This window comes from Neopsephotus bourkii, unplaced genomic scaffold, assembly GCF_033783945.1.
Source record: "Neopsephotus bourkii isolate Nb327-2 ecotype Australia unplaced genomic scaffold, CSIRO-AGI_Nbou_v1 NB_1060, whole genome shotgun sequence".
Classification (NCBI taxonomy): Eukaryota; Metazoa; Chordata; class Aves; order Psittaciformes; family Psittacidae; genus Neopsephotus; species Neopsephotus bourkii.
Window position 1 is genome coordinate 2375671 of NW_026901548.1, and position 11741 is coordinate 2387411.

General features: G+C 43.5%; 2 protein-coding genes across 4 annotated transcripts in view; one reads left to right on the plus strand and one right to left on the minus strand.

Annotated features, from left to right (window-relative positions):
• Positions 1 to 9825, plus strand: part of NKAIN4 (sodium/potassium transporting ATPase interacting 4) — a 48154-nt gene extending 38329 nt beyond the window's left edge. Inside the window, exons 5-8 of one of the 3 annotated variants that reach the window (XR_009726686.1) lie at positions 394 to 454; positions 3732 to 3816; positions 8198 to 8285; positions 8748 to 9825. Coding sequence is in view for 2 of the 3 variants with exons in the window: in XM_061361577.1 (XP_061217561.1) it covers positions 394 to 454; positions 3732 to 3816; positions 8748 to 8757 (156 nt within the window). In the remaining variant the exon portion in view is untranslated. The remainder of the gene's footprint in view (positions 1 to 393; positions 455 to 3731; positions 3817 to 8197; positions 8286 to 8747) is intronic. The other 2 variants (XM_061361577.1, XM_061361578.1) reach the window with 2 other exon arrangements.
• Positions 1 to 11741, minus strand: part of ARFGAP1 (ADP ribosylation factor GTPase activating protein 1) — a 280382-nt gene that overhangs the window by 65911 nt on the left and 202730 nt on the right. The gene's annotated exons all lie outside the window — the stretch shown is intronic.

Below are 11741 nucleotides of genomic sequence, written 5' to 3' on the forward strand. Positions count from 1 at the left end.
ACCTTGGCTAATAAAACCTACCCGTGTATGTGTCTGTCCTGTATGTAAGCATCTGTCTAACATGTTACGCAAAGGTGTTCTCCTGTATCCCCATCACCTCTTACAGGGAGTAAACTTAGTTTCAGTGTCAGCAAAGCCAGCCCATGTTCTTGGCCAATCCTTCCAGCCCCAACAGGCTTCTCCTCTGAAGGTGAGGATGGGTCTTGCAGCATGTAGTGTGCTCCTAGCAGTGTCCTCCCTTAAGCCTACACCTGCCTTAGAGCAAACAGGACTTGGCTCCACCATTAAAGTAATGCTGCTAAGCTAAGGGCAAATATTGGCTGTTGAAGTCTTGCCAAGTGGGTTTTGAGCGGCCTCAAAAGACTGAAATGATTTCTTCTCTCTCTTTTCCAGCTGGTGGGCTTTGTCTACGCCTGTTACGTTGTTAGTGTTTTCACAGAAGAAGAAGACAGCTGTAAGTATTCCCCACCAGATCCCTTGGCAAAGGTTTTATTCAACTCTATCTCTCGCTCAGACATTTGTCTCTCAGGACTGAGTTGCCACCAGACTTCTTTCCATCTCTGCGATATGGCACTACCTATCTTTCAAGGATGAGCTGGTTTTACGTGAGGTTCTTTTTCGCCATGTCATGGGTTAGATGCTGCAATTGTCCTCCACTTTCAGCACCAAGAAAGCTTAGTTTTGGCTTCTTATTCAGGCTCAGCTTTAGAGAAACTGGGCAGCTTCTGTTCTCAAGCATATCTAGTTTAAGAATAGTGCTACTGAACTATTACTGTTGAAATTAAGAGTACCTACAACAAAGAATACAGCTTCAGTAGGCACCTCCTGAGTATCATATGCCACAACCTGGGGATGAAGGAGAGCATGAGATTTCTTGCCAAGGACCAAGCTGACCACTTAATTTCAGAGCAGAGGAAGCCCTGTATTTGAATTTCAAGGAGGAGGAAGGAGCTGACTCCACTGGGCTGGGTGTACGAATCTCTTAAGTGTCTCACATTCACTATGACATGTGTCAGAGAAGAGCAAAGAGAGGAATCACTTCTATGCAGGCATCCATAACCTGGTCTTGGATTCCTTTGCCCTTCTAAAACTCCCTTTGAGACCAATAATTTCAGAAAAAAAAAAAAAAGAATGGATTCAAACAAACATGAAGTCTGGTTTTCTTTGGCAATGTGGTGGGTCTAGGCCAGGTTACTCCAGGTAGGGATCTGATCCAAAGGCTTTCAATCCAAGTATAACTTCTTTAAGACATTCATTAAGTTTGTGCAAACAGTTTTGGTGTTTTAAAGAGCAGATGGCATGGACGTTAGCTGAAAAAACAAGAGCTTTGGGCTGAAAGTATGTGAAGAATGTTGATTTCAGAGGGGCGAGATGAGCTGCATTGCTTATCTGACTGGTCCTCATGCTTTTCTCTTCCTTCCTGAATTCATTCTGCTGGCTCTATGCATCATTTCTTTGGAGCTTGGCAGTGCATTTACCAAAGATGCTACATTGCAAGTAGTATTTTTTAAATTGCCCTATAGCTGTTCTATTAGCTAATGTATGTTAGTTCAAAGAGTTCTGAGCCCCTCTTGAATAGCAAGAACATGACAGAGCTCATTCTTCTAGTAGGGCTCTGTTAGGAGAGGCAGCCTCATGGAAGGAAGCAGTATCTAGAAACACAGAAGCTGTTCCTTTCAGGATGCTTATTTCTTCCCCCCACTAACAAATTCCTTTTCCCTCCCAGCTTGGAGTTAAAATGCCAGCTTGAATAATTAACAATGACAAAACATCAATATTTCACACTCACAGTGGTGGATCCTTCCAGTGACCCGAATAAATTCGAGCTGGGTTTTAATTTTGTCTTCCATTTGTGGTTTCCTTTAAACATCACTCTGCTGTGCAGCAGGCAGGAATTCTGAGTGCTGAGACACATTCATCAGGAAGCTCAGGCTAACGTGATTCTCATAAGAAAACACAGCAATAGGGATCTCTTCATGCTGAACTGTGGGCAAGAATTTGTTAGGTGTGCTAATGCACTGTAACATATTGCAGCAATGAACCCCAGTTAAGACCTTTTTGAAGTGACTTGGATTTTGAGTGCCTCCATGGTTGAGTGCCTAGATGACAGGAGTTTTGTTTGTTCAAGGTATTAGGCAGTTACTGAAAATCACAGTTCTTTAAGGATTCCTAATTCAGACATCCCACAACAGAGGTAATACACTTAATATATAGTTAATAACTGGGGTTTTATAACTGGACACTCTTTCAGTTTTAAAATACTCAAACGTTTTCAAAGTGGCTGAGAAAAGGTCAAGTCTCACTGGAACTACTGGAGAATTATCCCCCCAGTTAGCTTAAAACCTGTACAGATTTCTCCCATTAAGAAGAAGTTCTTTACTGTAAGGGTGATGAGGCACTGAAATGGGTTGCCCAGGGAAGCTGTGAATGCTCCATCCCTGGCAGTGTTCAAGGCCAGGTTGGACAGAGCCTTGGGTGCCATGGTTTAGTGTGAGGTGTCCCTGTCCATGGCAGGGGTGTTGGAACTGGATGATCTTAAGGTCCTTTCCAACCCTAACTATTCTGTGATTCTATGGTTAACTGACAGTTGTCCCCAAAATCACAGTGTCAGCATCAAGCTGTCCAGCAAGAAGGCATTTATGAGAATATGCTGTTCTTGGGCTTCTAAATATGTTTCAACGGTTGGGTTTGGTTTTTCATTTTCAATACATACAGTAATTATTTTTTCTATTGTTTGGTCACTGAAAAATACCCAAACTCTTCAGCTAGAATTTAAAATCACAGTGCCACCTGCAGGAAACAAACCCCAACAGGCATTTATGTAGTTAATGGGACTCCAGTTATTTTTAAATGGCATTGGGACAGGATGGCCTTCACACTCCCAAACAAAATGCACTAACTTGGCACCCAAAAGGGGTCTAAGCTGGATCTATTTGAAAGGGTTTTGCTAGGTCAGTCCCAAATCACACCACCTCACACCCCTGTGGCCCTGGCTATGTTGCCCAGCTCAGTAATATAGACTTGGCTTAATTTCAGGGAACTGGGAGACTTGGGACATTCTTCTCTGGTTACTAAGGGAATTGTCACTTAAACCTTTCCTCCTTTAGTGACATTGCTCTTCTGTGAACAGTGGAGAAGGGAAGCATTGTCCCTACTTGTGTACAATTAAAACCAAAGGAGTTGGCAGAGGGGACATGAAAAATAGCGGAGCTGAGGATAATGAGGGATTTGCAGTTTTCCAACGCTGCTGTTGCCTGGCTTGCAAGGAAGACAAGTGGGGCAAGCAAATTCCCACTTCACTGTAGAACCTCCCTGGGGGTTGCTGTGCTGCCAGCTTCTCCCTGGCATTCACTCCCGAGTCATTCCTCAGCTCCCTTCCTTCAGCCCATCACTGAGGGGCTTTGTCTGCCTGGCTCTCAATGTGAAGTCACAGCATGGTGGTGATGCCCAGAGAGGCTGAGGGAGCCCCTCTGGTTTCTCTGGAATCTTTTGTTAGCTCTGCTTCAAGCCTCATGTTAGCTGAAGCTCCTCTTTGGCATGCTTGCCCATACCAGAAGAGAGGTCTGCACAGGCAGAGATTTCCCCCCAGGCAACCCATAGCTGAACACTCATTCCTCTGTTCTCTCACTGATTTTTCTGTTACACCATGACATGCACCGACTTCTCCTTTTATTTCCTTTCAACTTTCTGGCCATGTTTGTTTGTTTATTTGAGTTCTGATTTTTTTTCAGTTGATTTCATTGGTGGATTTGATCCATTTCCTCTCTACCATGTCAATGAAAAACCCACCAACCTTTTGTTCAAGCAGACATACCTGTAAGTATCACCTCCTGTGCTAAGAGGCTTCTGTGCCTCTTAGTTTGATGGCTCAAGGGTGCCACAGACTTGGGGGTTTTCCTCCTTGCAGGCTGATTTCTCCAGCAGGCTTTTCAGGCATGGAAGGAATGACCAATTGGACACCAGAAGGGACAAAACTGCCTCTGCTCAGCCCCAGGTTGCCAGGGTGAAGCTGGTATTGCTGTACTTGGCTTGTAGCAGTGCTGTTTGATAGGAAACAGTGAGGACAACTATAGGATGCTATTACATACAAACTACCAGATGCCTTTTCATTGAAGAAAGCCAAGAGAGGCTTTTCAGCAGTGAATGGTCCTGAGCAGGTAAAGGTAGCTGCTAGTAGCAGGTAAAAGAGCTGTGAGGAAGGAAGAGTCAGCCTCAGTGGATACTGAGAGTAATCCATAGCAATAGCAGAACATGATTCTCAGTCTCAAGGTTAAACTGGAATCTATCAGACAGAAAAGATCTTTACTGGGGTAAAATCTATGCACCATCTAGTTATTTAGGCTGTATTTAAGCTCTCTGCACAGTCATAACTGAACTTGGCCCTATACATCCATGCAACTTTGATCACTTGCCCTCTTTTTTGTCATCCTCCAGTAATCTCATGGCAGCACCAGACTTTGACTGTCTTGAGTACAAGACCTCCCAGTATCTGCCTGTGCTTCCAGGGAACGTGTAGGGTACAAAGCTGATACACACCAGTGAATTGAATTAAACTGAGCATTAGATGGTCTGTATGCAGGATGGCTCAGGTATGCTTTACTTTGTTTAAATTTGGTTGCCCACAAGAACAGAGGGTTCCATGTGTGTTCCGTGAATTCCCTATGAATTCAGGTGAGATCAGGAAGCCGAAAGGGGAATTGTGCGCAGCAGAGATCCAGTGTTGAATTCCACCTTCTGCCCCCCGATAATCCCTGCCCCTGCTGAAGACACAAGATCTCACTTTCACACTGTCCACTTCAGAGCTGGTTCTTTAGGACATTCTCAAACATAAAGGCTACTATTAGCTGTTTAAAACAGTATTCAATCTTCTGCAAGAATGCGGTTCAGCATGCAAGCGTTTTTAAAGCAGCTGCTAAAGGAGGTTGTTTGGGGGCAATAATGTTACTAGAGTCCTGCCAAAAAGAAGGATACAGAGACATGGGAGAAAAGTGGGGCTCAGGGAAGAAAAAATGCCCTCAAAGAAATCTGCAGATGTGTCCCTCTAACACTGTATGGACTCACTCCCCACTTTGTCACTGCAGCATGAGAGGAGCACAGCTTTTGCAAAGCAGTTAAATTCCCTGTAACTTGGGGGTTCTATAGCATTATACTACAGGAGACTAAAGATTGATTTCCCTCCCATTTTGTCACAGTGGGATGGAATTTTCCATAGTCTGCAGAAGCTGTGGAGTTAGAAACAGCTCCCTGATTTATTAACGTAATGTAGCAGCATGCTGAAGAACCATCACACTTATATAGCATAGGATTTGAGCTACTGCTTCCTTAAAATGACCCATTCTAGTGTGAAAGAAGCTGGCACTTAATGAATGAAGATTCCTCTATGGAGAGGCTGCAATAGGAACAGAAACTATCAATGTGAAACTTCAAAGGTCTCAGTAAGACTGTAAGCTACTAAAGTACACGAGCGATTGCGTTGTTCTTCAGACCATCACTTATCTACTGACAGCCTCTGCCAACACACTGTCATATTTCTTCCTGGCTAACAGGAGGTGAAAGCAGCTGCTGAGCAGCAGATAAGGTGACCCTCTATAAATCTCACAGCAGTCACCAAAGAGCAACTTTGGTGTATTTATTTCAGCCCAGCTCTTGCCTTTCTTCCACATGTATGAATGGGAGTGAGAGGAGGATTCTGAACGCACAATGCCACCGAGTTTTGCAGTGTGGGGCATTGAGGTCAAGCTTCAATTTATCAAAGAGCTCTAGCTCAGGAATCTGGGCTTTGTGGTTTGAATCCCTTCTCATTGAGAGGAATATGACTAAATCCAAATCTGTTCTGCAGCTACAAACTTGGAGCTCACTGCAGTCACTGACTTTCATGTTAGGATGGCATCACCCACTGTGCAGTCAGCTGCTCTCCCAGTGACGCACTTGCTTTGCTGCCACAACAACAGGATCACTTTCCTTCATTCCCTAATGGAATTATCCTATCACTCCAGTTTTATCTGTCCTTCTTGATGAGATCACACCCTCCCTGTCCTCCCAGAGTGCCCTTTCCCTTGTCCTGGCTTGCATTTTTCCCTAGTCTCTTCAACAATATGGATGCTCATAGATCTAAAAGCCCCACAGAGGACACTGATCTAAACCCATGAACACAGCTTAAGACCAAGACCAATCCCCATAACCTCTGGACCAAGCACACAACCTATGTGTGAGAGAACTTTCAATATACTGTCGCAGTTCAGAGATACTAAAAGGAAATTGCTGTGTTCCTACTTCAGTGGTTATCAGCTCCTAAACTCAGTATTAGAAATGTACACTGCATTTCTAGACTCCAGCTTCCATCTGCTGCACTGAAAGAGGTTTTAAAATACCTGTGCTACTCCTACCAAGAGGAAAAAACATGTCCCCAAACCCCTACTGATAACTGGATTGTGGGCTGGAAGTACCTATTATCTCCCAGCCTTACCATGGTAATCCACTGACCTCCTTGATTCCAGTTGCAAGGCTCCAGTTAGTGGAAAACCTCAGGAATTACGAAGTCAGGTGGTGGTTTTCCTTTGCTAAAAGCCAGCCACAACAAAAAACAACCAACAGGTTTGTAGTATTGTTGTAAAGACATGATTTAGATGTGCTTCATCTCCATTAGCACCTCCAGCACTCATACAGCAACAACAGTGTTTATACATAGTTATTTCTATTGTAAGTCCCACAACTGTTTCTGTTCTATATTTCATTGACTCCAGAGGGTTTGGTTGTGATAGTTCCTATTTAAGTCACAAAGTTAAATAACAGAGACTCAAAGTTATCAGCGAAAAAATTGCTCTGGAAGTTTTACCATGTAATAGAATTACTTTAATCTCACTGCTGCTGCCCAGCCAAGGCACTGCAGTAATCATTTACTAATAATGCATTAGGAAGCTTGATAGAAGATACGTTAAAGTCTTCACTGCATGAGTTTCTGGGTCAAAGTGCTGGCTAAAGGATAATAAATCACATCTTGCAAGCCAAAAGTATTCTCCTGAGGCCAAAAGAGGATGTTTCCAATGGGTTCTCAGGAAGGAAAGGCTGAGCTCTTACCCCTCCCTTAGCTAAAGCTCAAGTTTAGGCCCTGCCTGCTTGCATCACTACCTCTCTTAGGCTGCACAGGACAAGCTATCTGCTTTGGGTTGCTTTTCTTCACCAGCAGTAGAAGACTCTACAGGTTTCTACATCATTTGAGAGGAGGAAGCTTTTCTTGCACTCAGAATTGTGGAAGGGTTAACCAAGAAAACTTTGAAGTGTTTGACTAAAGCTGTTATCTCCCAGTACCCAGCAGGTACTTGCCAAGACAGAAGAAGGCCCAAAGCATCAGGATCATTTGTCAGCACTTCCTGCCTCCTGCATCCATTCAGGCTTTTGACATCATTCTCTGATTGGTTTCAGAAAGAAGCCCTGTGCAATCTCAATTATAAAGCAGAATAGCTCCAAAGCATGATTCTGTATGTGATTTAGTGCTAAATCAAGAACCTGCCAGATGACAGGAGGTAGTCTCTATTTATTTAAGAGGTAGAGATGAGCAATAGCTCTTCCTGCTGTTTAAGACTCTCTTGATAAGGCCAAGCAGTGAACTGCACAGTTGCGAGGCTCCAGTCCGTAACACTCAGACCTGACACCTCAAGTACTACATTAACGGCTTAAAAGCTTTCAATTTAGTTGCATAGCCAGATTTCACCCACTTCCCTTTCCTCAGATCTACCAATGGAAAGGGCAAGACAGTAACAAAGGGTGCGACTTTTATCAGCTGTAGACTTCAGTATTGACAGGGCAGCAACAGGAGGCTTGGGTTAATTCAATGATCTCAGGCTCCAGTTGGCAATTGCTCACTTTAATACTCCCTGATCAATTCTGTTGTGGGGCAGTCTGGTAGCCATAGGCAGCATTAAAGGACTACACCCCATACAACAGGGATCTAGTTATGGGTTAAAAGTAGGCTCTTCAATAGACCAAAGGACAGGTAGACAAATAACATTCTTACATTCAAAATCCAGTCTGAAACTAGGGGAAAGAAAGGGGGAACTCCTTTAGGATTAGTTTTCCTCCACTCCTTCTGAACTTGGATGATCAGAATACTTCACAAAGGAAACTTACACCTGAATAGGAAAAATCCAGCCTGCTTGAGCAGAGAAAACGCACACAGTGATTCTGATTTTCTTTCTAGGTAGACATTTGCCCAAACAAACAATTTGATGAATACGAACATGAATTTGCAAACTGTTTTGCCCAACCTGAAGCTGCATCTGTAAGAGGTGATGTTTCAGCTGAAAACATTCACTCATCTTCACTGCTGGCTACAGAAGTAGATCTGCTCATACTGCTTCACATACACAAGAAGCATATCACTGCAATTCCAAAAAGCTGCTTGATTCTAGAGACAAACCATAGCTTTTAAAATACCTAACCAAATTTTAGGTAGCTTCGAACGCTGAGGGTACATACATCTAACACTTTAGCTCCTATCTATTCCTTAGTCTAACTGCAGTACATTCAGGTCTGGTGTAGCATTCTTCCCAGACTTGAAGAGTACTTAACCACATTACTTCTGAGCTCTCAATCCTATTCCTCATCTGTAGTCAATCATATTTAAAAACCCAGAAAGGAAAAAAAGTGTCTTAATTAATTATTTTGACACCATTTCTATGGTCTTAAGTAGACAACTTGGTACTTGTTCATACTGATGCCCTACCTTCACTTTTTTCCCTTCCCTCCAGGCCTGCATAAGTAAAGAGGATCCAGAGGATGGATAAACCTTGCACTCCAAAGGTGCAGCAGGAAACAAATGCCCTGTGGCCTGGATCTTTGGCAGAGGAAATGCAGGATGGTGAACTCCATTCCATTTTATGTTCCTTGTCTTCTTTCCAACTGCAATGAATGTACTTTGAAGAATGGCCATGAGGTTGGGGCTTAGTTCTCCAAGTGCCCTGATGAACTATTCCTACCATAGTGTGGTGGTACCAGCTGATAAATGGCACAGGCTTGAAGGCCTCCAGCAGAACATGTTCACCAAGAGCCTCTCTCAAGAGATACAGGCGGAGTCGAAGCTGCTTCCTTGTGCCTTGGATCCATAAAGGAGGAAGCGCTGCATAATACCCTGGGACATTTCATATGTTCTGTAGTTAGTTTCTTCCCCTTCTTTCCCTTGTTCTGAAAAGAGCCTAAAACCCCTAACACAACTTCATGTTCTCCCTGCCTGGCTAGGACTAGGTGGGGTCTCTTTACATTTGAGTTCTTTAGGCCTTTTTTGGGTTTTTTTAAAGTTATAGATGAGAACTCCTCCCTTCTCCCCTGCCCCATCCAGGACTCCCTTCCTCAGTCTCTATTCTTTAGACATGGTCAGCACCTTAGCAGTAGGTATTTGTCCTGGATTCCAGTGTTCAGTGACTTAACTCCTATAATGCTGAACAGCTAAAAGCTAGTACAGCCACAAAGTCTTTACTCAGCATGGAGCTTCGCCCCATTTCAACATGCCAAGCCATTCTCAGAGTAGCTGTAATATACTCTGGGTTTGCCTGTCTACATAAAATTAACACTGGCATAGCCATATACACATCTGAAGCCTGCTGCAGGACACTGGAAGAGGCCTAGTTCTTCATGGATCATAGATTTTTGTACCTGCCTTCTTCACCAAGCAGTTGCTCTTATTCCAGGCACAAGACTGGCACCATCCTGATGGGTTTTCTTGTGACAGGATAATTTTGAGGGGAGGGAACGGGCTGAGGGAAAGGGGGAATGTAAGTGTAATTAAGTTGCATTAATGAGCTGCAGCAATTAATAAAACAATAAACAATGCATTTTGTTAGCTCCATCTCCCAGCACACGAAGCATCAAGCAGAGATGGAGCACTTGTCACCATCTGTGGCATTCTTTGGCTGGTACATTCCAAGTACCATTGTAATTCTTTGTCTTTCCTGATCTGTTTGAGATTACTTGGCATGAGTGGTGCTTTTCAGAAGAACTAGGGAGAGGAGTGACAGGAGAATTAAAATAAATAAAACCATTAAGTACTAAGGTAAAGATGCACCTTTCTTGCAGAAGGAGCCCTGGAAGCAAAATCCTCTTTTATGAACCTAAGAGTAGAAGCACTAAGAGAATAGTTTTTGCTCCTGTGCAAGTTTCCTTCCAGATACCCACTGAAACCCTGACATCCTGAGCTCTAATCGGGTGAAGCTGTGAGTAAATACCGCTTCTGGAAGTATTTTTCCTTCCTTCAGACAGTAGAAGCAACAAATTTTGTTGCTGTGACAACCTTCCTCCTGGCCTGCTTGTGCCAGACCTACCCTAAGTGCTGTGAGGTCAATGCGGTGACCCTGTTCTGGGAAGAGAGAGACTAACATCTCCAAGGTGCTATGACAACAAGGAGCAGCCGAAGGTTTGCTCCAGGGGGTTCCCTTATCTCTATGATCGGAGTGCCCTCTATCGGGGATAGGCAGCAGTTGAGATACTTCCAGCCAAAAACACGTTTCTGAAGGGAAATCTTCCCACAGAAAAAGGCTCCATCCTTCCAGATGTGGAAAAGTCACAATTCTCAAAAGTGTTATATGAAAGAATCACCAGAAACAGCTGGTACAGTCAAAAGCCTTGGAACCCTGGTGATGCTCAGGCAAGATTCCAGCCACACTGAGCTAAATATTAGGAGGAAATAACACTATTCCAACACTGAGCTGGTTTTGTTTTCCCTTATCACATTAGCACCTCTGCTTAAACTGGTTTTGTTATTTAGAGGCAAAATAAAGCCAGTGAGAGCCTGAACCCAGGCACAGTGATGCAATTCTGCTCCCTGTGAAAGCTGCTGCCTGGCAAAGACCCACAAATTAATTCCCCCAAGAGCTGGAGAGTTCACACTGCGCAACTAGTAATTTCTCTCCTCTTTGCCAAGAGCTGCATTAATATTACCTTCTTTGGAAGGCAAGATATGTCCTTCCACATGGCCCAAGGATAACTAACACCTTAAAGGTACTCAGCAACAAGCCTATAACCCTGTTGGGTATCCAGGCCTGGAACCAAAGAGAAGTAACTCAAGAGGCAGTGTTCCTGTCTCCACAATTGTGTTTAAGAGCCATGTACCAAAACTCTGCATGGAATTCAGATGCAGAATTATTCCCCACTTATACAGTTTTATGTACTCCTGCACCCTTACCCCTTCTTTTGCACTTCAAGTAGCCTGGAGGACCCAGATGCTGCCTTGTGAATGCCATAGGAAGCTAATGGATGGTAGAACAGTTCTCTCACTCATGCCCATCTAATACTGAAGGACAGGCAATCTACAACTTGATACTGCTGTAACATTTCAGGACACCACCACACTCCCTCCCCAATAGGGCATTATGTTAGAATCAGATACTTGGAGCTCTGCAAAACAAAAGAATAACTTTATTTCATTAAAAAGAACAGTTAATTTTAAAAACCTTATTTCTTTTTCCCTAAAATTACACTGTACATTGACAAAATTTCCTCTTGATTATATGGGAGAACGTTCTATTTCAAACAAGAATTATCAGTTTAGTCAGCAACTAGAAGTCCTATAAAGGTAAGTTTGCATAGTTAACTTCTATGAGGATAGTACCCACCAGACAGGAAAGAGCTCTAAGAAGCTCCCAGGAGATCATCTAATGACCCTGATCAAAGAGGCTGTCATCTTCTGCCTAGGATAGCCAGCTGAGAGTAAAGAGGCTGAAAAGGCTACTACAGGCCAGGTTTTTCACTTA